The sequence below is a fragment of the Balaenoptera physalus genome (genome assembly GCF_965194825.1).
Source record: "Balaenoptera physalus genome assembly, chromosome: 11".
In the NCBI taxonomy this organism is placed as follows: domain Eukaryota; kingdom Metazoa; phylum Chordata; class Mammalia; order Artiodactyla; family Balaenopteridae; genus Balaenoptera; species Balaenoptera physalus.
In genome coordinates this window covers 35849219-35876184 of record NC_138896.1, presented here as the reverse complement: position 1 = coordinate 35876184, position 26966 = coordinate 35849219, and the positions used below count along the sequence as shown (strand labels likewise).

General features: G+C 46.8%; 1 protein-coding gene across 1 annotated transcript in view; it reads right to left on the bottom strand.

The window, feature by feature from the left end:
• KIF6 (kinesin family member 6) overlaps window positions 1–26966 on the bottom strand; it is a 404162-nt gene that overhangs the window by 74749 nt on the left and 302447 nt on the right. The window contains exons 14-15 of the mRNA XM_082414114.1: window positions 14130–14238; window positions 5399–5454 (exon numbers count right to left, since the gene is read on the bottom strand). Coding sequence (XP_082270240.1) covers window positions 5399–5454; window positions 14130–14238 — 165 coding nt within the window. The remainder of the gene's footprint in view (window positions 1–5398; window positions 5455–14129; window positions 14239–26966) is intronic.

Below are 26966 nucleotides of genomic sequence, written 5' to 3'. Positions count from 1 at the left end.
TTCTCTGAACCATCTCTCTTCCTGTAGAGAGGCAGAGCTCCCGAGGAAACACAGCGCACCTGGAAATGCTGGGCAGAGTGAAAGGGGGACGTCTCGACTTTCATATTTCTTACTTTTGAGAACATAGTATTTTTTCACTTTATGGTGACATATTTTTATTTTGTGGTCCCTGATGATTTCTATGCCTGCCCTTAATCAGGCTTTCTCTAGTCCAATTTATTGGTGCTGGTTTTGGTACTTAAGCATAAGCACTTCATTACACCCATTCCTACTAAACCTCATCTAAGTTTATGCTTTGAATTCTCTCATGTTTTCTGAAGCATCAGTAAACCCACTGAGCTGGAACTGTGTAGAGCCTGAAAATACAACCCCTCTATTCTATTTTCCAAACCACTGAAAATGATAGTTGAAATGTGGGACGCTGAATCCTACCAGGGATGCTGCAAGCCCGCAGTGTACCTTTCTGCAAATTGGAAAAAGGCGCCTCTTCCCAGGGCAGATACAACTGTGGGCCAGTGCACATGGGATGGAGAGCAAGGGTAGGCTGGGTGTCAGACCCCACTCACGCCTGCAACTGAGCCCCATTGGGCAAAAGGTGACCTATCATTAATCATGTTACAAAGATCCTTTTCATCTTCTTGGGCTATGTGTGCATGAGCTAGGGTCTAGTGTGAGCCTTTTGTTGGGCACATCAGATAAAGGGCAGAGATTCAGGAAAACTGAGCAACAGCTTAGTGAAATGTTAAACTCAGAAAAAACTTCAGAGTCAGATAAATCTGAATTTATGGGGATAGTATACTGTATTTAAAAGTTTTGGAGTTGGACAGAAATGGACTTTGACTCCAGCTTGGCCATTTAGTAGGCCACCTCCCTGAAACTCTGTTTTTAAAAAATCTGCAAAATAATGATAATATTATATTTCATAGAATCTAGACTACATCAATTGTAAGACCCTGTATCATTACAGAGGTTTTTAAAATTAAAAAATGGCCAAGTGGATGGTCAAATGTTTCCTGACTTCAGAGGTGTTAAGACTGTAAAAATTGTGTATTTTAGACTCTATGACATATGGTAATATCCACTTTATAGGTAATGACTCTTCTCTGTAAGGATTAAATTAGATAATGCGCTTGTCAATTTCTTGACACGGCCCAGAGTCAGTGCTCAATGAAGCTGCTGGGGGTGTGATGGTTATTCGGAGTTGGTGACAAATGGTAACAAAAGGATAGACTTGATAGAGGTCTTCACAGCCTAGCAAGACAATCTGGATACAGTCTTTCCTTTAGGCCAGGGTGAGATACTAGAAGCCAATATGCACGAGGTAGGTCTAGAAGTAAACCTCAGTGGAAGATGAAAGTACAGAAAATGCACAACGGAAAATAGTCCTATGTATTCTGCTGATGGAGACCCAGATCTGAGTAATGATTTTCCCAAATCCCAAATGTTCAGGAGAAACATTTTTAAAAAGGGTACTGTTCAAATGGTGGGTTGGGGGTCCTTCTTTGAATGTGGAGTAGGAGAAAGAAAACTTCCAGAATGTTCCGTTAGCTTTTCTAGCGTTTCCTGCTCTCTGACAGCTACTTCTATTACATTGCCTGAGATTTCTGAAGTGATCACTGATTGGCTCCCCGGTGAAAACGCTTCTGTGCAGCGACCTGTGATGGGCATTTTCCTTTAGGCCTGGAGGGGTCTGTGGAGGGCGAAGACGTGCCCAGACGTGTCAGTCAGACTCTTTCACCTGCCTCCACAGCAGCTGGTTCCTGGACTGGTCGAGGGTGGGCCTCAAGCCAAAGAACAGCCATTCATTGTCCTTTGTTGCCAAAGACAATTCTGCCAGGGGTAGCTCACTGATATAGAAAAACCAACGCCAGGATTTTAATAAGTGAAAAATGGCCTGGTTTATGCCGCTGCTTTGGAAGCCGTCTCTTTCTTTCCCTACAGTTTGGGCTTTAATGGCATTTTTAGAGATATGATGAATGGAGGTGGGTATACATGAATGTGTTCAAAACACAGCCCCATGTGATGGAAAGCAGCCTAAATGCTATTGTGTATGGGACAGGCAAATGCAATGAAAATGGCTCTCCTTTTTGAAACAAAGAAAGACACTGTTATTTTTTGGGGAGATCCTAAGTTGGTTATTTCTTCCATTTCTGATTTCAACTTGTTTCAACATCAGGACTGATGTAAATGGTGTACAGAGAAGGACAAAAAAGGAGTTTGTGGCAAGAGTTTAAGCTACCTAGTTTGGGTTGGCTTGTTATAAGAAAAGGAAATAATATGGAAGTTTCGGTTGACTGATTATGCCATGTAAAAATTAGATATTATGTGGTCACTCCTGAATGAATAGCCTTTAGGGATTTTTAAGAATGAAATTCAAGTGGCAGCTCGAGATCACGATGTCAGAGAAAAAGCAAATTGCCTGAGAAGAGACAGTGGCAACCTGAACTCTAAGCGTGTGGGCTGGCTGATGTGCAGATCACAAGCACAGCTTCCATTTCCGCTCGGCAGGCCAATTACATGTGCACCCTCCAGCATCTCACTCCTGCCCCGGGGCCCAGAGGCAGGATGTGGCTCAGTTTGGGAGGGGAGCTGAGTCATCATCCCACGCAAGTCATGGTACATCTGTGCCACGCTCCCACCTCCTGACTCTTAGATTAATTAAAGGACTTGTAGGGGAATGAAAATTCCACTTGATTTAATTTCCCCCTAGGAAAAATACACTCAGTAATGTCATAAATCTCTTGAAACCAGTTTCCTTCAAGGTTGCCTTGGAAATTTTAAATATGTGTACAAGTTCCACCTTGTACTTCCTTAATCTTAACCTTGTGTCTGAGTTGCAGTGGTGGAGGGGCTACTCCCTGTGGTCAAGCACTGTGAGGGGCTTGTTGAGTAATGGGGCTGAGTCTCAGCGATCCACTGACCTGGGCCCTCCTTGGATCAAGAGCACATTTGAAAGATGCTTGGCCAGGAGATGGGTCTTAGTCTACTATTTGCATAGAATGAAGTAAGAGTAACACTGGTTTTATTAGCACCACTGAACTAGCAGCCACTTTCTCGTTAGCAATAAACGTTTGAATTTTAACACTGGTATGAGCCCTACTTATTATTATCTAGAAAACAGAAAGGTCTACTTGCCCAGGGTTTCTTCTAGTGTATCTGGACTCTTTGTGTGTAAATTACAGACACCCTCTCTGGAAGATCAATTACATCCCTCAGACCCCAGGCCCCTGCCTCTTGGGCAGCTTGTAGGGCAGTCTCCAATTTGCCTAATCTCAAGAATGTGGCAAACAGGATTCATCAATGTATGTTTTCGCACCAAAATTATGGTGAACTTAGAATTATTTGTGACAACAACTCATTGTATTCAGAGAGAAACACTAAGTGTATTAGTATAGGCCACTGGTGCCTTCCATAATTAGCATAGTTCATTAGTGTTGGAACAGTTTCATTTTGGTTTAGAGAGTTAGATATTTTTCAAGAGCAAAACTTTATTATCACTTTCTGGGCAGAAACTGTTTATAAAAGGTCCTTCCTTCTTGTCTCCCCAGGGATGCAAACAGACCGTTAGGAACTTCCAGTCAGACAATTCTGACAAGCCGGCTCTGGATCCACTTAAGCCTGCTTCCCCTTCCCTTGCTATTGGTTTGGGTCACTGACCCCTTTGAGAATCAGATAAACTATGGATATTATCTCTAGAAAAGTGCTCCTGACCCCCAATTTTTTTTTCATGCAGTATTAGGAGTTTTGAGAATTCACGCCAAGAAAGGAGTTTTACATAGGATTTTAAGAGAGACCAATTACACTGAAGTAGTTATCAAAATTTAAAAAACTTTTGTGATATAGAAATATCTATGTGCTTTTATATAAATGCATTAAATAACAAGATCTGGGGCTTCCCTGGTGGTGCAGTGGTTGAGAATCTGCCTGCCAATGCAGGGGACACGGGTTCGAGCCCTGGTCCGGGAAGATCCCACATGCCGCGGAGCAGCTGGGCCCGTGAGCCACAATTACTGAGCCTGCGCGTCTGGAGCCTGTGATCCGCAACAAGAGAGGCCATGATAGTGAGAGGCCTGCGCACCGCGATGAAGAGTGGCCCCCGCTTGCCGCAACTAGAGAAAGCCCTCGCACAGAAACGAAGACCCAACACAGCCATAAATAAATAAATAAAATTTAAAAAAAAGAAATAACAAGATCTACTGGTGAGTCTAATAACTCCTGTAATTTTGAAGTACTGATGAGTAGAAAAGATATTTTATGATGTCTGCTAACTGTGCTGTGAAATGAAAATGTCTGTGATTTCCGCTGTGACAGGTGCTGCTACTTCTACTGTGGCCTGCTGCCGACATTCATCATTGGAGGGAGTGCTAAACTGCAGTTAGAGGTTAGTGAAAATAAAGATGCATTTTTCCTCCATCCAAGATCCTCGACCTTAAGTCAAGAATCTCTGAGACTCTGGAGATTCTTGGCCTGGTACTGGGCATGGCTCAGGGCTTGGCGGCCTCAACTCTTTCCGCTCAGGCCACAGAAGAGAATGTGGGGCTCCCTGTTTCCCTAACTGAAGTGACCTGAGGCTATTGTGAGCTTCCATATTCTGTAGGAAAAGCCAAAAGGCACATTCATAGTGGCTTCCGTCCTGTCCTCACTTATGAGAGGAGAAAGGTGAGGACAAGGGGGACACAGGGAGTCAGCTGTGACCAGGTAACTCCTGCTTTCCCTAGCACAGAGACGAAGCCACAGGGAAGTTGCAGCTTCATGAAGCTGCCCCAGCCTGGGAGATGGGTCACCGTGTGTCTTCTAGCCTGGTGTGAAAGAAGCATTTTCCTCTCACTTTGACAAAGATCTGAGGCATACTATTTTCGAGTTTGCCTGTTGCCTTAACCTCACGGGTCCAGGGATGCTCACTTAAGTGGGGGAGCCCTGCTGGGCAGCCTGTGTCCTGGGAAGGCACAGTGACTCATTCTTTCCTCTCATCCTCCAGGCGGCTTACTGAAATGGTGCTGAAAATTGCACACCTGGGCCAAAAACAATAAGTATAAGCTCTGGGAGGTGTAAAAGTGTTCCATGGCACTTGAAAATGAGAAATGTCACTATAATTGTACAGTTATGACCAGTTGGGCTATTGCTGGAAAACACCAGGAAAAGCAAAACTTTCTCATTAGGATGCTAGAGCTCAAGGCTGTATGAGGACGAAAAGTTCAAGTTCTAGACAAAAGAAAGTGCTTTCCCTGATGGATGGTAGGAGAGATGACAAACTTCCAAGGAGAGGTGCTCTCAAAGCGGCTTCCTTGGCAGGGACCTCTTGAAACTCATCCTCACAGCTATTTGGAAGCACATCATGACCTGATTTTCACCAGGAAAATGGCCTGTGAAAGAGGCTCACAGAATATCATCTGCTTACCAATTTTACTTCTTGCTTCATTTATACTTTCTCCCAGGGCCTTTGCTTCGGAAAATCTGGAGGAAAAAAAAAAGAAATGAGAGCTTAACCTTTTCTGTTCATCCTAAATTATGTTTTAAAAATAAGAGCTTTCCGAGAGGTCTCTAAAATATTATAAAGCTTTATCGAAAGACATAAAAGAAAATTTAAATGAATGAAATATATTAGGCTTAAAAGTAGAGATAAAATTTGTATTAATTACTGGTATCGTGAATTTTTACTCCTCTCTCCAGCACAGAACTTCATTCTCATAGTCTCTAATTTATGTAGATTTATCAAATCTACTTTTGATTCCTAGTATTTTATGATACAAGGGAACCAGAGTAAAGCACGGCTGTAAGCCTTCTGTACTGTGCTCTATTAATCACAGTGCCAAGATCTTAGAGTCAAAGAATACTTAAAGAACATTTTTTTTTTCTTATCCTTTTTTTTTTTCTGACCAGCAAACTATGGCTGGTCATGATGTAGACCCATCCCATCACCAGTTTCTGTAAATCAAGTAGTATGGGACACAACCACACCGATTCGTTTGTTTATTGTCTAAGGCTGCTCTCATGCTGCAAAGGCAGGGTCGAGTGGCTGGGACAGAGACTATAGGGCCTGCAGAGCTGAAAATATTTGCTATCTGGCTTTTTCCAGAAAGAGTTTGCTTACTCCTGTTATATACGATGTTCAATCACATTTTGGAAATATAAAAACAAGAAGAAAAAATCCCTAATTATCCCCTAGCCAGAAATAAGCTCATTTTGAGATCCATCCAGTCTTCTTTCTGGCCAGTTTTTACAGAGTTAAGATCATACCATATATATGATTTTTGTGCTTTGGTTTTTTTGTTTTTACTTCGCATTATTAGTCCTTCCCTATGTTATCAGAAACTTCTCCACTATCTTAGATTGCTGCCCGCTAGTGCACCAGATGCTGTGTTGAGTTTACTTAATGACTCCTATTTTCTAACAGGTATTCCTGAGATGCCCCCTGAGAGCCCAACCTCGTGCTGGAGAAGTGTAGGAAATGGCCTCTGTAAAAACCATGCCATCCAGGCCCCTACACACAGCAGGCCCTTATGAAATGTCAATGCCCCATCCCCAAATCTTTCTGGATCCCAGTAACTCTCAGATGTCGCATTGTTTCATCCATAAACACTTTAGTCGAGCAGGAGTTTGTTAGAGGAAGTGGGGAGAAGAGGGCATTCCAGGCAGGGGAACAACATAAGCGAAGGCCAGAGTGCCCCGAAGCCTCCAGGCTCGGTGGAAAAGAGGCGTGAATGATGTTACTGCTATTTTCCGAATGTGTCTGCTGGGCCTGAGATTGCAGACAGATGTTTCCAGGCAAGGGGACTAAATTTTCTCTGAGTGTTCGGTTTCTTGGGACTCCACCTCTGCCTCCTTATTAAGCGTGTTCAGGCTCATCACAGATGACATATGTCCTTTCCTCAGCTAGTGCCTGTCACCTTCCAGAGAGAAGTGCAATCCCATTTGATGCCATGAAGACTGAATTCAGCTCAGCAAACATTCATATCATGTGTAGATCACTGTGCTGGGCTCTGTGGGCTCATTCTGGCCTCTGTCCCCTGGGCAGACAGACTCTGAGGTCTGGTCCGGGCCACTCAGATGAGGACTATCTTCATACGAAGTTCTGCCAAGTGCGGGGCTCTAATTGTTTGGTGGTCGCTGCGTCCATCCCCAATACCTAGGATTTCATGGGGTTTGATAGTCCTCCATTGCTCAATGAGTGGCCCCTCTTATTGCCTGTTCCAGAGAGTTCTGGAAGCTTCAGATTCTTGGGAATGAGGAAGACACGAGGGCAGGGCTGCAAAGCTGCTGAAATGCATGTCAATGCTGGAGGAAACCAGAGTAGAGCTGGAGGAGGGAACATCCTGCAGGCAGAATGGGCCATCTCCGCAGCAGCCCGGCTCAGAGAAGCTCCGACAGGCCTGGAAGGGAGCTCCCCAGCCCGGGCGGTGCCCACGTGTGCCTTGAGGGGGCACGGCGAGGAGCTACTTAGTGCTGCGGTCGACCGTCTCCAAAGAGCCGCCCCACACCAGGGCTGGTGGACACCACCGGGAACCACGAGCTGTTCCATGCTCTCCTCTGCAGCCCAGCGCGAGCGAAAAAGGGCTTTCCCACTGAAGAGGCGCGGGCTGAGGGCCGTCCTGTCTCCGCCAGACCATTTTCCCTTCAGGCTGCAGTTGTCACTGCTCCAGACCACCCCACCCACATGTTTTCCTGATCTCCGGTTGTCAAGACCAACTCTTGCCTAAGGAAGCCTAGCCCTGAGGGGGAAGGAGGGGAGTAAGGGATGACGGGAGAGATGAGAAAGAAGGTGGCCCCCGCACCTCTGCCCTGTTCCTCCCGGGCCCCCTGCACCTCCACACCTCCCAGCCCAAGTCTCCCTCAGCCCCGCCCCCTCCCCTTCCTCCCGCCCCAGCCCGCGTTCTGATCTTCCCTCGGGGAGCCTCCGGACTCCTGAGCTTCTAAAAGGGGCACATTGCCATTAGGGATGTGATCCAGGTGGTTGAACCTGTGCCGACTTTCCCCAGGGGTGCCGCCCTCCTGGACAATATCTGAGGCTGCTGGGAGGAGGCTGGTGCCCGGGAGCCGCTGAGACTCAACCACTACCACCTGTGAGCCCCTGAGGGTCTCCTACTCCCGGTGCCAAAACATTCCTATCGGGGAATCTCCGCGTGGCTCCACCTGAGGAGCGTATGGTGCTGGGGGCAGTTCCGGAGTGGGGTCCGGCAGACTGCTCTGCTCCCCCACCGCCCGCGCAGAGAAAGCTCTACCTGGGGGCGAGGCCTGGGTTTGGAAGGGAGAAGGAACACAGCGCTCTGGCTGTTCCTTCACAAGCCTGGCTCCCCGTGACATCCAGCCCTCACCCACCCAACGGCACCCGCTGTGCGCCAGGCTCTGTCCACAGAGTAGAGACAATTCTCTCCCGTTGGCTTGCATGTTACATCACCCACCTCCGTTTTTTGCCCTCTCTCCCTGGCTGCTGCTTCTCAGTCTCCTGTTCAGGCTTTTCTTCTGCAGCCTGTTCCTTAGATGTTGGTAATGGTCAGGGTTTAGTCTTAGACTCTCTCCTCAAGCTACCTCTTCTCTCTGGGCATTCCGTTCGTTCCACTCTAGGCAGTGCCTTCCTCGGTCACCTCTATGGACACCTCCCAGATCTCCCTCTCGGCCCTGCTTTATTTCCTGACCCGCTATCCAATTGCCCATTTGATGCCCTGCAGATATTTAAAACCCATGGGATCTAGAGCAGAACTGATGCCCTTCCCTGAAGACCCCTCTGCCTTCCTCCCATCCTTTCTCCTCTCGCTGCACAGCACCCACTCACCCAGGTGTTCATGCCAGTAACCTGCACACCATCCTCTGCCCTGCTCTCCATTAGATCCTTCACTCAGCCCTGGAGTCTCGCCCATTCTATGTCCTCAGTACCTATCCTGACGTCCCACTGAGCTTCACCCTACTCCACCTGCCTTGGGAAGGAGCTGTCGCTTTCCCCCAGACCACTTCAACCACTGCTTGCTCAGCTCCCTGCATTCATGCTGCCTGCCTTTGGGCTATTTCCTACCTTTCAGTCTTTCCTGTCCTCTGGTCTAGGGCGATTAACTTAATATGCTGATTATTCATAGAGTGAACAAACATCCAATTTTCTTCCCCATCAGAGAGAAAGACCGTATGTCTGTATAGTCTGTGTCTATGCCCTTTCTTTCCTCTGTGGACTTGTCCCTGACATGGTACTTTGGCTGCCTCTGTTATATTGTGATGAAGATCCACCTTTCACTTCCTTTACACTTTTTAAAAATACCGAAATAGAAAATTTCATCCCACTTCCCCATCAAGATGGCTGCCCTCTTGTCTCCCATTGAGCGGTTCCTCCCCTGACTCTCAGGAAGCCGCTGCTGCATTCACCTACTTCTAGGAAGCAGTTCTCACACAGTTTTCTTGGCTGCTAAGATTTCTCAAAGTCGATTTCAAATTGTCATTCTCAAGCCAAAAAGCAGTGTTTTTGAGTACCATTTCTGTGGCCAGCACTGCTTTAAAAAACTGTGGGAGGCTTAGAAGATTCTAATCTAATCTCTGCTCTCAGAGTTCATAATTCTTGTTGGAGACAAAGTGTAAATACAAAAAACAAATGGCAAAATAATAAAGGTTAAAACTGGAGTCTAATAGGAACCAGGGAACTCCTATTTGTCATGGACATTATTTCCAGATGGTTCCACGAGATTTCTCGCCACTCTTGGTCCAGTTTTCCCATTGGTGTTAGATTGCTGTTCTATTCTCTATCTGAAGGATCCAACTGAGTGAAGGGGTGCTTTTCTTGGTTTAGTTCACATTATCAACGCCTTCCTTTCCAATTGCAGCTAATCTCCCCATTTATTTATTCTTTTGTTACTTAATGGGACTCAGTGACAGGGGATTCAGTTTGCATGAAAGATCTGCCACAAAAGAAAGTTAGCTGTGTGGTGCCCGGGCACTGGAATTTGCCAAGCATGGGGTTTCCAGCCTCTCTTCATATTATTATATACTATGAGGATGAGTCATGCCTGAAAAATGTAGTGATTTTCAACCGTACTTCTAGTTGAATTGTCTTCTATTGAAAAATCCGGCTTAAGAATTGGCTCACGTGCTCTAGTTCACCGAAGGGTAAATATCCCATTAATGTGCCAACATCTTGTTTCTGTTGTCACAGGCAGGCAGCACAACTTTCCCCAGACTCGGGGCAGAGCTGAGATGCGCTAGAAGTTCCCTGTGGGGTAGCAAAGGGTGCCGGCAAGAAGGGGAAGAAATCGCTCCTACTAAGTAACACTTAAGTCTGAGCCATTGATGGTCCCCTCCTGCATCTCTGCATCAGCCTTGCACTCTGAGGGAGCTGAGGGAATTCAAAGGGATCTGGGCCACCAATAGTCCCTATATTTGAGCTTAGAAGCTACTTGCCATTGGCTAACAAGGCTGAGCTGCACCAAGGTTCATGTGTGGGGTCCTAAGCCCCTCTTTCGTGGACTTTTCCAACAGGACGGCTCAACGCCTGAGCCATCGGATGGCAGAGTTATTTGACGCAAGAAGCAGGGAATAAAGCGGGAGGCCAGGCCCGTGGGTCTTGGTGGCTGAGGATTATCAGAAAGGTAAGACTTTCTAAGAGGAAGTCTGCTACAAGTAGGGTTAGGGAACAGCAATTTAATGCTGCCCTGAGGAACACCCCTCTGGCACATGTCTGTATTCCCAGGACCGGTCAGTCCTCCCATAGATGGTCCACGTGGTGCTCCTGGTCACTAGAGGGAATGGGAGCAAATCTGTGGAAGGGATCAGGGTTACTGCAGACCGTTTCCTAAAGGGAGGCATGGAAGTCAGGCTTTATTTTGATGTCTGCTATGGGAGCACTGGTTGTAGTTATTTGTTTTCATATAAAAACATTTCTCTTTGTCCTCTGCCATCGCAGTTATGAGCGTGTAATATCTGATAATTGAATACTCTCCATGAATGCAAAAGAAGTTCCAATCCTGAGAAAAGAGTAGGTCATGGCTTACTCTCCCCAGTACCAAATATTCCTTTAATAATTGGTAACATTGAACAGATGTAGACATTTTAAAAATGTGGGCTGGCCTCCTGACTTTTCATTTGATTTTAAAAGACTGATTTACTGCTGGGAAAACCTCTTCTCAGAGGAGAGCTTTGTGTGAATTTCATTAATTCCTTTGCTTTATGGCCACAAGGAAGATGGGACCACCATTATTACCAGCCCATCCTGTGTGATTTAGATGTATTTGAACCCCAAAGCACATCTGTCCCGTGGGCTGTCAGAACTCTACTAATTCTACTAGAGTTAAGTGAGCTCTGTGTTGGAAGCCCACAACACCCTCATCCCTGCCATCCCCTCAACCCATCCCCCGCTGGAGAAAGACCTAAACTCAAGGGTACAAGGCCGATCCTGGAGCCATGCCAATCTAGAACAAGGAAGACAAAGTATTATGTTCTTCCTAAGCCAGTGGTTCTTCAACCTGTACGTGCAGAGGAGTCGCCTGGTAACTGGTTTAACCTGTGGAGTTTTGAGGCTTTCCTGCAGAGGTTCTGGGTCTCAAGGTCTCTGGACAAGGTCTCTGTCTGGCCAGTGGTTTTCAAACCTGGTGGCATGTTGGAATCCTGAAACGAATGGATGCTCAGCCTCTACCTAATTCAGTGAGAATATCTGGGGAGTCAGGCCCAGGATCTGGTAGCTTTTACAAGCTCCACGGGTCATTTTACTGTGAAGCAAGGGTTACGAGGCGCCCATATAAGCTATGAAGCCTGAGGTGTGGACACAGCTGAGAGCTCCTCAGAAGTCACTGGACGAGGCAGCTGTCATCCAGCTTCATATGCTTGTCTCCAGACGAACAAGGTGCCCTGCTTCAACACGTCCAACTGACTCTGCTGAAAATACATGGCCTGCACCACGGAGAAGCATTGGAAAGTTTGTGAAACCCCTGGATTCACAGGCTAAAGTTTGTGTGGATGTGCATATTCCATTTCTCTGGGGACAGAGTCTTCAGCTTTCCCTAGATTCACTTTATCTTCTCCCCACCCCCTTGTTTTATTCATCTATCGCTCATATCCCATGTTGGGCTCCCATTCTGCTCCCCTCAGAGGCAGCCATTCTTACGGTCAAAGTAGGTTAAAGTATACTTTTTTGTTCAGCTCTTTCTCTTTGCTTTGTGTGCATCTGTTTATAATTTACATAAATTGTGTGTTCTTACTTAGTGTTGTCCTTGTTGGTATGTGTGCATTAACCCATCTCCCACCTGCCACATCCGACTCCCCAACACGCAGCCTGCAGAGAGCTCCCCAGCATTCTACCTCTTGACTTCCCCAGGGATGACGCCCACAAGGTCTCCAATGCTCCTCGGCCACAAACAGAGCTGCTGTAAACATCCTTGTGTATGTCCCCTCCTGAATCCGTGAGACCCTCTCGGGAGATACAGTCGGCCCTCTGGATCCGTGGGCGGAACCTGTGGATTTGGAGGCCCGACTGTACTACCCATTTTATATAAGGGACTTGAGCCCGAGCCAATTTTGGTATCTATGGGGGTCCTGAAACCAATCCCCATAGATACTGAGGCATGATGGCTGTAAACCCAGGAGGGGAACTGCTGGGTCACAGGGGGTGCAGACACCTCTTTGGTTAGGAGGGCTGCACTGCGCCCCAGAGGGCTGCTCCGGCCTTCACTAAATTCCTAAAGTGATCTGGGATCCACGCCCCCCAAGTGCAAACGTCACTGGTCAACGGGCCGGGCTGGGCCCTCAGTGCAGCTTGCCTTTCCTTTTTCTTTTTCCCCACTTCTCCTTCCACTTCTAAATGTATCCGCGTCAGCCCATCTTGCTGTGTTTTTCTATTCAGGCTTCCTTCCAGGTCCCCCTCCCTCTGACATTCCCTACCGCCCGGCTCCCTGGAGCCTTGCTGGGTCAGTGTTTCCCTTGTTTTTCTCTCTCTCGCTCTCTCTTTCCCCCTGACTGGCTTGCTTCTGCCTGAGGCCTACAATCTTGCCCAACTCTCTCACCTTCTGAAACCAACTCCCCTTCTCCTCAGGCCACTTCCCTTTTTCTTTTACAAATGTCTCCCACCTCTCACGGGCTTTCTGAACACATTGCTCGCCCTCTCTCCTTTGCTCAATTCCTTCTCACTTGCCCCTTCCCTCCCAGCGCCCAACCCACGCTCTTCCAGCTGTCAGCTCCCCATGCACTTGCCTGCTGCCTCCTGCTTGTTTCTTTGGAGCATCTGACACCCCCGACAACACGCTTCTGGGAGCCGTCTCCCCTCTTGGCTCTCAGGCAGGTCTTTCCTGCTGGCTCTTCCCCTCTTCTCAGTCTCCCTCATGGCCTCCTCCCTACCCCCCCACCTCTTTCCTTGAAAGCTTTCCCTGTGGTTCTACCCTCCAGGCCCTTGTACTTCCACATGTTTTCCTGAGAGAGCTCATCCCCTTCTCATGCTTCCTTGAAACATTTATAAACATATGACTCTCAAACCTGGATCTCATTTTAATTCAACAAATAGTTTTTGAAAATGTACTGTGTGCTGAGATGCAGAGTCATATGTGACATTTGAGAGTTCGCAGTCTAGAACTCTAGTTTTTGAACTCTAGAGCCACACGTCCAGTTTGAGGACATGCGTCGAATTCATGGATTAGTTGAAACAAATGATGTACCTCTAAGTTTTTTCTAAAGGGTCCAGAACACAGGCTTGCTGGACAACCTGTCAGCAGATGGTGTAGCCTGCTCTGCTTCCGGCCTGGGGAACACACCAGAGGTGTCCGGGTCACAGGATGTGCATGTGAATACTTCCTTTGACCAAGAAGTACAGGACGGCTTTCCTGAGCAGCCGGAGGGCCTAGAGTTCTAAGATGTATCATTTGGTCTGTAAACACTTTTTTCCTTTGCCTTTGGAGCAGTGAAATAGCAATAGAGTCCCAGGCTGATGAGAATTAATGTGGGATGTGAGAATTGTATACAATTGTGGCTGTCAGTCACAGCCCTGCTCTAACGTTGCTTACCCAGTGGTACTGGCATGATGAGGCTTAACGTATGGGAGGGAAGTGTACCAGGCTGGATGTCATTCAACGTGAAACTGCACACACCTTGTGCCTTTCTTTCAGAAATCAAGTTTTCTCTAGGCTGGCCCAGCTACGCTTTGGAGGACCAGCTGCTCTCCGCGCCAGCCTTACCTCTGCTTCAGAATCTGTTTGTTGTCTTCGATGGTGACGCTGTCAGCATGGTCCCTCTTGAAAATTTCAAAAGCCTCCTGGCGTCCTAATGACATTTCCTCTCTCATCTCTGTTTGGAGACACAGGGAAATGGCCTCAGTCAGAGCATCAGGATCCCATTAATTTCACTGTCACTTTAGTCAGACTGCAAAGCCAAAGAGGCCCACAGCAGAGAGGCTCCTGACCAGACAGGTGACCCCAGGCTCTTCCAGCTGGCCGACGCCAGCCGCCGAGGAAGCCCTTTCAGTGACACCCGCCGCGCCCTGTGGGCCTGAGCCTGGGCATCCACGTGACTCGTGGTGGGTGGAGTTTGGAATGTCTGGTCAGAGGAAATGAAAACCAGAGCGCCAAGCCCTGGATGTCCGGGGACATCTGCAAAAGCACTTTCTGCCATCATTCAGGGCCACATTTCTGCCCATTTTCCTGTTATGCTCCATTTTGGTTTTCTGTGAAATTTCACCCTGAATTTCCAGGCATGTAGTTAAAAGAAGTATAATCCCAACTCAAAGATTTAGAGTCTAGAAAATTCTGCCCTTAGTCTCCATAGGATGACTCATCCTCGTTACCTGTGTCTAGTGAGAGGCCCCAGTTCTAACCTGAGAGTTAAGTTCTCAATCACAAGATCCGCAAGCAGACTGCAGTGGAGGTTCCTGGTTCATGTCTAACTTCAACCTCCTGAGTCCCTTAGCCACTTTAGCCACTACAGGCCAAGCCTGGCTGCTGGGCCCTGCTCAGGGGCCAAACTCTGAAACCAGAGTCAGAACGGCCAGGGCCCTGGGAGTGAGGAGATGGCATTCCTGCCCCGAAGCCCTCTTCCTCGCAACCTCCCAGGGTGAGGCTCCAGGCAGGTGTGGGTCTGGGACTCCCATGGTGACAGCTGCATTCACAGTTGGATTTTGGATAAATCTATGGAGTCATTTTTTTATGCCTCTGCCCTTGGTTCCCTTTCCTGTATTTTCATCCACTTAACTCTATCTCTGAAGCCCTGGCTGAGTGCTACCACCTCCATGGAGCTTTCTGTGAGGCCCAGACTAAACAAATCCTCCCTCCACTGTGTTTCTGGGATAGGCACAGCCCAGTAGACACTGCCACTTCATGCGACAACCCTTTCTCACGAAATGCATGTCTCTTAGGAGGTAGAGATCATATTTTTTGTCAGTCCCCAGCGTCTTGCTCAATGTCTGGCATTTAGAAGGTGCTCAACATATGTCTGTTAAATGAATCGGGTCAGGAATGAACCAGGAGTGATGAGGAACCTTGCTCTCGTTGCCATAGGAACACAGTCCAGGGCCAGAGGGACTCGCTCTGAGACCTAGGGTTCCAGAGGTGCGTTCATGTGGGCCACATACCACATCTTTTGCCTGGAAAAACCTGCAGAGTCCCATCACCCAGCCCCGGTGTAAGGAAGTGGACCAGCCCATCTGACACCAATTTAATGATTACTGTTGATAAAAATAGCACCATGAAGAATGTCTGAATGGTGAGGCACACAAAGACACCCCACCCTTTTCCAATCAGAAGCAAATGGGCACATCTCAGTTCTGTCTCCACATCTGCCCCGCACACTCCCGAGTCGGGTGGGCCTGGGAAGGGGTTTGGGCGATGTTCAGAAAGATGAGCCCTGATACGCGAGAGACATTAGCCAGAGAGTGCTTTGGCCCAGCAGAGCCCACCAGGAGCCAAAGGGTTCATTCCACACCTTGTCCCCACCCTAGTCCACGCCCAGCTCTGACAACGTTTGCCTTTTATTGCGTCATTTTTATGATTTATCATTTTTATGATTTGTTTTAACCACAGAGGGTAGAGGAATGAGTCTCTCTGGACTAGGGCTGGGGGAGAGGGAAAGCTCCACCAAGACTACACTGGAATCCGCCTGCCTGTGGGACCCCCAGATTGCTTCCCACACAGGAGGTGATGAGAGGGCTTCCACCAACCAGAGGCGGCAAGGGTGGAGGTGGGGTGGAGGGTTGTCCAGAAAGCTGCAGCGAAGAAGAAGCGTTCATGGCCTTTACTCTCCCAGGCTCTGCTTTCTTTTAGAGCTGACAGCCCAAGGTGACAGCTGGGTGGAGAGGCCAGGGCGAGGTTTCCCAGCACCCATGATGCCGATACGGCAGTAGGTCCCAGAAGAACTTACAATCAGCTGAAAACCCCACGGGGCCTCCCCTAAGGTGTGGAGGGGTCCGGGCGGTGGGAGCAGAAGGGACAGGGGGCGCACAGAGGAGATAAGCCCAGGAGGGTAGTTCGGGAGCATTTTGCAGAGAATTTTGAAGGTCGTGCTAAGAAATCTGGGGCCAGCGCCATGACATATTATACACAAATCACCAACTTTCAAAGACTTAAAATTTAGTAAAGTACACATTATGGGATAGTTACACTGGAAGTATTTGATATTTTTGGTGATTTAAAAGGCACTTGGGGTCCTGCAGTGCCATGGGCTTATCGTCAGGAACACGGGACTGGCTTTCCTCCTGCTACAGTGGAGGAAGATTCTGGCATTGGTGTTCTTTGATGGTGATGACCTCAGGTGAATGGACATGAGTGTGACGGCTGTAATCCCAGCAGCTCGCATCCTAAGTGTCTGCTCAGAGAGGTCAAGGTGAGGTGGTGAGGATGCCCATAGACTGAAGGCCAAGAGGCAAAGCCAGGCCTGGAAGCCTACTGGGGCTTCACGGCTGCCACGTGGAGAGTGAGGCTGGGTCCACAGGGAGGGGCACGTGGAAGGGACCCCACAGGCAGCTACGGTGCGTGACCCGGCTCCACCTCCGTCCCACTCTTGCCCATCCCCCTTCTGCTGGCTCAGAGCCCATAACCAGCCCCTTTTGGACTGTGCTAATAGACCAGTTCTCACTCCAGTTTGGGGCCAGCCACCAAGCTAATGAGCAGCTTTTTATTTACTGAAGAGATACCTCCACCTCCCTTTCCCTCTCAGGGTTTGCAAAACAGCTCTTTCTCATCTGGCGAGCTCTTGCCCCTAAGCACACATCGTGCACTAAAAAGAACAGGAGCCGTGGAGCGCGCAGTGACTGAGGGCTCACTTCGCTATGAGATTATCATCGATTTATTTATTCTCTCGATAAGTATTTATTCATCTTATTTATTCATGTGCTAGGCATGTGACAGAGATATAAACTTGAACGAGAAGATCACAGCATGATCCTTGCCCTTAAAGAGTTCAAAATCTAGTAAGGGAGAAAGAAAAGTGAACAAATAATTACAAAGAAGCTGCTGCTCGCTGTAAGGGAGGCGTGTGGTCCAGCGCTGGGCAGCGGGGAGGGAGGGAGGGCCAGCTCTGTCAGGGAGAGTGTGAAGGGTCCTGAAGATGAAGCGGCCCTTGCGAGGTGGAGAAGTGGCAGAGATCCCAGGCGGAGGGGCGGGAGGAGTGTGGATTAACAGGGCAACTGGATTAATATGCGCGGTTCTGACACCTGATAGGAATGACATTTGGGTGACTCAGAAATGAATTTTTTGCATACCTGACACTAAGCATGGTGCCAAGTGCTGTCTTACATATTATTCCAGTTAAACTTGTCCGTGATCCCTGGTCATAATTTCATTTTACAGAGGAGGAAACTGGGGCTCACTTAAAGAAATGGTTATAAAGGGGTAAAAATTTGCCCAGCTTTCAGAGGAAGGTAGACCCGCTCTTAGACCAGTTTTTCCAGGGAAAAGTATGCCTGATAGAGGAAGCAGGTGGTGGGCCTCCAAATGACCTGGTAGAAATAGATTTACCCATGAGATTGTACTCTTATTAGTGCCTATCTTGTCCAAAACTTTGAAGTCTTTTTTACAGTATCACAGAAAAAACAGAACCATGAGTTTTGTTCACTGTTTGCATAGTTCACTTCATATGTTAATATGTTCTGTTAGTGTTTCTAGAATTTGTGAGCTCCATGAGGGCAGGGATTTTTGTCAGTTTGGTTTGCTGCAGTCTTGCTAGCACCTGGATAGTACCTGGCACACAGGGGGAACTCAATCAAATATCTTTTGAATGAATGAATGAATGTTTTAGATACTTAGCATTGTTCCTTTTAGGACAGTGCACTGTGACGCGATGGCAGAGGGGAGGCATGCACCCACTGTTCTCCCTCTCTCCACCATCACGCTATGGGGTGGGTCCATCCCCTGTATGGTGTGATTTTAGAAACCCAACACCATCTTCTCCCCACTACATGTTACCATTAGAGGTGAATTTCAACTCCAAGAAGCTTTTATAAAAAGGCAAATACTCTTGAAGGTGTCTATTTTCGGGCTAGCAAAGAAAAACTCCATGATTTCTTGACAATTAGCTAAGAGGTCCTGCAAAGATGAGACATAAGATGGTGTCTCAGGCTGGTGCCAGAATCAGGGGGATCTGAGCTTGCAAGGGAAGATGGATATACTGTGCCTTCTTCCCAACTTTGTTTAGTCTGTCAAACTCAGAGGCTCATCGGCTTTGGCCCTCAGGAATTGTGATTTGCCATGCCCATTTCTAGTTCTCAGTTGTTTCCTTTTAGTGAATTTCAGTCATAGGTCCCAGTGTTAAAGCCCAGAAAACATGGATGACTCACAGAAGCGTGTTGGCTTGCTGAATCACAGGACTGTTTAAAACCTAAAGGAGAGTAAATAAAATATCACAGGGTAGTATAAAATTTCAAACAAAACAGAGCAAAAAACAAAACCCCAAAAAACCCTAAAGGAGAGGAGTTTCTCAATCTCAGCACCAAAATAGGACATTACAATTCTGGGTTGTGAGTTGGATGGAAAATATTTCCAAGTCCTGAAGGTACAGCCTCTTCTGGATTTTGATACCTATTAAAGAGCACTTAGATAGAAACGGCAGTCAATGAGGTACCCTCAAAATTAGCCTTGGAGTTGGGTTTCTGGAAATGATAGGCACCCAAAGTTCTTAGATACTGGTCCCTTACACATTTCTTAATGCTCTTTTTTTTTTTTTTTTTTTTGCCATCCTGAAATTTGGTTCCTTATTTTTCTAAAGAATACAAATCAGTACTTTTGGAAGTCCTCCCTGCCCCCAACACAGGGCCCCATGGAAACCAAATGGAAAGAAAAAACAACGGAAATGGAGAGTTTATGCTGCTGCCGTTGGGCCTGCTGTCTGATTTCCTTTAGTCTGGGGCTCCTGGGCCAGAGCTCATTTTCCTGGCTGCCCCCAAACAACCTACTACTGCTTAAGCTATTGCTTAAAAATTGACAGGAATAAAATGATGGAGAGTGGTGTTATTCAAGCTGAAAAATGATGTGCTAATCAGAGCCAAAAATATATTTTCCTTGGGAAAGACATTTATTCATGTGGTGCCTCACTTCCTTCTGACTGAAGAAGGAAAGAGAGAAAAGAAGACCAACAGGGAATGAGGAAAAGTGAGAGATGGGGTGGATTCCAAGGGGATAGGGGGTGTGAACCCACCGTTTGGGACTAAAAACATGAGAAGACTCAGAGCTGGGAAGGGACATTCAGGGCTCAGGCAGGGAGAAGGCTGGATGAAGGGGATGATTACACTCTCTGTGGCTTGGTAGCAGAAGCTTTCAAAACCAAAGATAAGGGAATGGCTTTGATATAGTGATATGATGAATACCTACAATATGTAGACCACTGAAGTGCATACAGGAATGAGAAGCAACAGGAAGGGATACAGTGTGTTTTTTTGGTATCTGATATAAGTTCTATATGCACTGAAATTTCTCAGTAAGTGTTGACTTGGGTGAAATATACAAAAATATCCTCACACAAATAGCCAGAAGAGAATTCCATCCTCTAGTGTGTGGAGAAGTTAGAATGAATGGACCAATGGGAGGGAAACGAATGAAGACTTTAGATGACAGGAAGGGATAACTTATCAAGGTGGCATGAAACATAAAGGTCAGGAGGGATAGGAGGACCAAGGGAAGGGTCAGTGGTCCAGCATTCTTGGGAATGGTGCTTGGAATGAGGAGGTCCGTGGGGCCATAGAGAGGAAGGGATGGCTTCAGGCTGAAACTCGGGTGAAGGACAAGTCAGCAGCTTCTAGCATGGAGAGCAAAGGGTCCTTTGATGCTGGACTGAATGAACTCATGAGATCGGGAGGTGCTAAAGGATGGACCATCTCCCAGAAAGATTAGGAAGGACATCTGAGATACTGTCTTCACTGTCCTCCCCACCCCCCACTATGGGGTAGATGCTGTCATCTAGGAAGGAGGAGGTTTCTGGAAGTTACATGAAAGACAGAGATGGCACATATGTAGCTCCCATGTTCCCACTTTCCTTCCTCACACCCATGGAAGACATTGCTAACCAATCACAGCATCGTTTGCTGGGGAAACTAATTACAGCACTAGAGCTGTCAGCATAGCTCTTCAGGCAGCCTCTTCCAGTCAATCATCCCTGGCACAGAAGCTCTTCCTATAATAGATGGCTCCCACATTACCACCCAATTAAATGACAACTGCTGTTACCTTCATCATTCCTGTGCTTTAAGGGAAAAATAGCTGCCTTCTTCCATCACCTTAGGGGCTGACATGAAGGCAATTTTCCCCAGGGAGCGGCATCAATGCCCCGAATCACTGAGAGTGGCCGTCTGGGAGGAGACGCTGAGGCGTGCTCTATTCATGTCTCTCCACTGCCAGGGTGGTGGAGGTCACCACGGGAAGAAGTGCCATGTGCCATGGCTCTGTTTACTTTAAGGGCCAGGAGCAGCTCGTCTACAATTTGCGGGGTTGCCGGGTGGGTACAGCAGGGTATGGAATCAGAGGATGAAGGGAAGACAAAACCACTTAGCCACGGCCAAAGTGACTGCAGATGTGAAGACCAAAGAGTAGATCTTTTGGGGGTGACCAAGGACACTTGCCCAACCTGCTTCTCCCTTTTGATTGACAACTTCTGGAATGGGTTGGTGCCCCAAAGGCTTTGGGGTCAAAAGCCTATGTTCAAACCAGGTGATACCACCTGGGCTGAAGTCCTCAGATTAGGACTTGCCTTGGAGTTTCCTAAATTGCTGCATGAAAGATGCCAAAGGAAAACCTTTAATTAGTAGATTCTTAGGGCTGGCTTGGAGCAGGCTGAAGCATGGCAGGCTTGGCAGGGGCTCTAGGGAGTGGAGTGAAGGGAAGTTCCAAAGTGGAAAGCCACTGAAACCTTAGGAGACCCACCCAATGGTGGCACCACATCTAAATAAATCAGATGGGTTCCTGACTCCTGGTGCCAGAAATCACACATCCCACTGGCAACCTACCAGGCCCAGCAGCACAGACCATGTGGGCTGGACAGAATGAAGGGGCAGTGCACGAGGCAGGCTGCGTTTCCTTTTTGTCTCGGTACTGGGGTTGATTCACCCTCCTGATGCAGCTGTGTCCTCGATGTGGGCCTGAGCAGGTGAAGAAAGGCCCCATGTGCCAGCCCAGTGGACGGGCTTGGAGCCCCTGAAAGAAGGGCAGCTGCTTGAACATAGTTGCCCATTTCCAGCAGTAACATAAAACCTTCAACCAAGGTCCCAAGATCATCTGCCGAAAACTGTCATTTTCCTAACCCAGCATCTCTGGGGTTTTTATTTTGTGAGTGTTCTCATTCAGGACAAAGTGCCCAAGTGGGTTGCTTAGAGAGACCTGTGGATAGACACAGGCATGGAGCTTGGAGAGCAGCCTGGGTCATGTTGGCATTTCTGCGTTTTGGAGTTCACTCAGGAATCTGGAGGCCAGCAATGTTTCCACAAAATAAGACAGCATCCTGTGGCCCCTGCTGCCAGGCTAACCTGGACCTATGGGGTCTTTTTCATTGATTTCAACCCACGGATGTGGCAGCCCAAAAGGGCCTTGGGGTCTCATTCCATGCCCAATATTTGGACCAACCTTGGGAATCTGGGTGGAAGGACATGTGTGTTCTAGCCCTTTGTGGGTTAAAGGGCAGTTGACTGAGAGGCCCACTGAACAGAAAGGTAGCATTCCTCTTCAGCTTAGAAAGAGGCTCCAAATTCTGCGGAATCTGAAAAATACCGGATTCCCTGAGTTTGACATGTCTTGACCACTTCCAAAGGCCATGGTTAATAGGGTTCTGTTGCCTGGTCCCCACCCTGATGAGTTTGGTTCTTGTGTCAGCCTGTGCTTTGGGGACAGTGGCTAAAGCAGAGTTCACATGTCTTATTGTCTGAAATGAGGCAAGTTTTCTATGTATGCCTAAATTAGGAATGAATTCCACCCATCTCAAATTTATTTTGATACATTTAAAAAAGAGAATTAAAGAATTACATTCTAGCCGAGTAGCAAAATTCTCCTTCCCTGAAATGCATGTGGATTTAGATAAAATTCTGTTTCCCTGGCTTGGAAATAAGTATAAGTCAAAATGGAGTTTAGATATGCTAGTGTTCATTCCTTGGGGAAAAAAAAGGAAGGGGAAAATTATTTTTTGTGTGTGTCTTCTATGTGACAGGCACTGTTCCATAGTTCATAAATATTAACTCAGCTAATCTTTACAATAACTCTACTGGTGGTGGTGGGGAGCTAATGCTTACTGAGAACTCTGTGCTACAGGGATTATACATGTTGTCTCATTTAATTCTCACAGTGACTCTGTCAACTAGGCAGTATTGGGCCCACTTTACAGGTAAGGTAACTGAGGTTGAAGGAGGTTAAAAGTGACCCCAACACAACAGTTAGTAAAATGGCAAAGCCATAACTTGATCCCAGGTTTGTCTGACTCCAAAACCTTCTCTTTGCATATAGTGTTGCTAGATGGAAATCATTTGCCAAGTAGAAATGATCTCATAAGTGCCAGCAAACCACTGAGGTCAGACCGATGGAGTCAGGACTCAGAGGTGGTAAAGAGAAAAAAGGCAGTTTTTGGAGGGTTATGAGCTGGCATGTGGACTGAAAACCATGAATGCATATGGCAGCTCAGAAGAGTTGGGGAGATCTTTGTGAAGGGGAAACAGGGAAGGCACCAGGTGGCTGGGAGGAGCTACTTCACCTGGGGACCTGTGGGGTGGGGTAAGGATCAGAGGTAAAGGGGGAGTTGGCTGACTTGTGGTGAAGCCTTGACTCTCTATGAGGATTTCGTTAGTTAGCCAACTATGGCTGGACCAGTTGAATAGTTATCTTTTCCTCATCTATACGGAGCTTGTGCTCAGAAGGGTCTCCACGATAAAAAGAATGTATGCACTTCAGACGGTTTTGTTGGACTGAGCGGGGGTGGATACTACAGGGAAGAGAAGAGAAGGGGCAGGGTCTAGGTTCTCAGAGTGTGGACTCTGCAGAGAATAATCTCCCACCCCAAAAGAGCAACAGTCGTGAAAAAGAGGTGAAAAGGATCTAGGAGGCCATCATTTTCCCTTTGACCTCTCTGTATCCTAACTGCTTCTTTTCTGGAAAACATCGCATTGTTTAAATGAAACATCTGTTTGTTCCCTCAGGCAGTGAGTCAGTTGGTGAAGCAGACCATCTGTTAACAAGTACCGAGCATCTACCCTATCGACAGCCCTCTCCCATGGCTCGTTACAGATAAATAGAAGAGCCACTGCCCTTGGCCTTAGGATAGAAAGCAGTGGGGACGTGGGAAGGTCAAAGCTTACTTTACAAAGCAGGAGGGCACCCTGAGACAGAGCACTGATGGTAACGCGGTACAGATGGTGCAGGTGGTTGCGCAGGCGCAGAGGGGCCGGTCAGACTGCCGAGGGGCTCTTGGAGGAGCGTTCCTTCTGGGGCAGGTTTTAGAGGAACCGAGGAGCAGGAGCTGGAGGAAAGGAGCTCGGGCTGGTGCAGAGCCTGACTGGGAGGACCTGGGGGTTTCCTTGGGCTGTGGGGGAATTGGGGCTCGAGGGACCACTGGGTGTAGACACCACACTCCGCACTACTGCCCTGCTTGCCCAGGAATCCCCAGGCAGAGGCCGCTGGAGTTTTCCACACCTCCTCAGGCAACTCTCCTTCCCTCACATGACAGAGGAAGAATACTGGCTTTAGCATGTAACCTCAGTGTTCCTCCAGTGCAGTGGCTGCAAAAAGGAAACAGGATTTGGAGTGAGAAGCCGTGGGATTGAGTGCTGGCCTCACTCTAGCTGTATGACCTGGGTGGGGTCTGCCATTTAAATTGCTCCAAGTCTCAGCCTCCTCATCTATAAAGTGAAGCTAACAGAACTCCTGTCTCTTAATGTAACTGTGAAGGGGTAATGAGAGGAGGTGCCACGTAGTGCATAGCTCCCTTTTAAAACTACTGAATACCTTTTTTTCTTTTTTTTCTAACAACATCTTTACTGGAGTATAATTGCTTTACAATGGTGTGTTAGTTTCTGCTGTATAACAAAGTGAATCAGCTATACATGTACATATATCCCCATATCCCCTCCCTCTTGCGTCTCCCTCCCACCCTCCCTCTCCCACGCCTCTAGGTGGTCACAAAGCACGGAGCTGATCTCCCTGTGCTGTGCGGCTGCTTCCCACTAGCTATCTATTTTTCATTTGGTAGTGTATGTATGTCCATGCCACTCTCTCACTTCGTCCCAGCTTACCCTTCCCCCTCCCCGTGTCCTCAAGTCCATTCTCTACATCTGTGTCTTTATTCCTGTCCTGCCCCTAGGTTCTTCAGAACCAATTTTTTTTTTTTTAGATTCCATATATATGTTAGCATACGGTATTTATTTTTCTCTTTCTGACTTACTTCACTCTGTATGAAAGACTCTAGGTCCATCCACCTCACTACAAATAACTCAATTTCGTTTCTTTTTATGGCCAAGAAATATTCCATTGTATATATGTACCACATCTTCTTTATCCATTCATTTGTCGATGGACACTTAGGCTGCTTCCATGTCCCGGCTATTGTAAATAGAGCTGCAATGAACATTGTGGTACATGTCTCTTTTTGAATTATGGTTTTCTCAGGGTATATGCCCAGTAGTGGGATTGCTGGGTCGTATGGTAGTTCTATTTTTAGTTTTTTAAGGAACCTCCATACTATTCTCCATAGTGGCTGTATCAATTTACATTCCCACCAACAGTGCAAGAGGGTTCCCTTTTCTCCACACCCTCTCCAGCATTTATTGTTTGTAGATTTTTTGATGATGGCCATTCTGACTGGTGTGAGGTGATACCTCATTGCAGTTTTGATTTGTATTTCTCTAATGATTAGTGATGTTGAGCATCCTTTCATGTGTTTGTTGGCAATCTGTATATCTTCTGTGGAGAAATGTCTGTTTAGGTCTTCTGCCCATTTTTGGATTGGGTTGTTTGTTTTTTGATATTGAGCTGCATGAGCTGCTTGTATATTTGGAGATTAATCCTTTGTCAGTTGCTATGTTTGCAAATATTTTCTCCCATTCTGAGGGTTGTCTTTTCGTCTTGTTTATAGTTTCCTTTGCTGTGCAAAAGCTTTTAAGTTTCATTAGGTCCCATTTGTTAATTTTTGTTTTTATTTCCATTTCTCTAGGAGGTGGGTCGAAAAGGATCTTGCTGTGATTTCTGTCATACAGTATTCTGCCTATGTTTTCCTCTAAGAGTTTTATAGTGTCTGACCTTACATTTAGGTCTTTAATCCATTTTGAGTTTATTTTTGTGTATGGTGTTAGGGAGTGTTCTAATGTCATTCTTTTACATGTAGCTGTCCAGTTTTCCCAGCACCATTTATTGAAGAGGCTGTCTTTTCTCCACTGTATACTCTTGCCTCCTTTATCAAAGATAAGATGGGTTTATCTCTGGGCTTTCTATCCTGTTCCATTGATCTATATTTCTGTTTTTGTGCCAGTACCATACTGTCTTGATTACTGTAGCTTTGTAGTATAGTCTGAAGTCAGGGAGCCTGATTCCTCCAGCTCTGTTTTTCTTTCTCAGGATTGCTTTGGCTATTCGGGGCCTTTTGTGTTCCCATACAAATTGTGAAATTTTTTGTTCTAGTTCTGTGAAAAATGCCATTGGTAGTTTTTATTTTTATTTTTTAAAACATCTTTATTGAAGTATAATTGCTTTACAATGGTGTGTTAGTTTCTGCTTTATAACAAAGTGAATCAGTTATACATATACATATGTTCCCATATCTCTTCCCTCTTGCATCTCCCTCCCTCCCACCCTCCCCATCCCACCCCTCTAGGTGGTCACAAAGCACCGAGCTGATCTCCCTGTGCTATGCGGCTGCTTCCCACTAGCTATCTATTTTACATTTGGTAGTGTATATATGTCCATGACACTCTCTCACCCTGTCACATCTCACCCCTCCCCCTCCCCATATCCTCAAGTCCATTCTCTAGTAGGTCTGTGTCTTTATTCCCGTCTTGCCACTAGGTTCTTCATGGCCTTTTTTCGTTTTTCCTTAGATTCCATATATATGTGTTAGCATACTGTATTTGTTTTTCTCTTTCTGACTTACTTCACTCTGTATGACAGACTCTAACTCCATCCACCTCATTACAAATACCTCCATTTCATTTCTTTTTATGGCTGAGTAATATTCCATTGTATATATGTGCCACATCTTCTTTATCCATTCATCCGATGATGGACACTTAAGTTGCTTCCATGTCCTGGCTATTGTAAATAGAGCTGCAATGAACATTGTGGTACATGTCTCTTTTTGAATTATGGTTTTCTCAGGGTATATGCCCAGTAGTGGGATTGCTGGGTCGTATGGTAGTTCTATTTTTCGTTTTTTAAGGAACCTCCATACTGTTCTCCATAGTGACTGTATCAATTTACATTCCCACCAACAGTGCAAGAGTGTTCCCTTTCCTCCACACCCTCTCCAGCATTTATTGTTTCTAGATTTTTGGATGATGGCCATTCTGACCGGTGTGAGATGATATCTCATTGCAGTTTTGATTTGCATTTCTCTAAAGATTAATGATGTTGAGC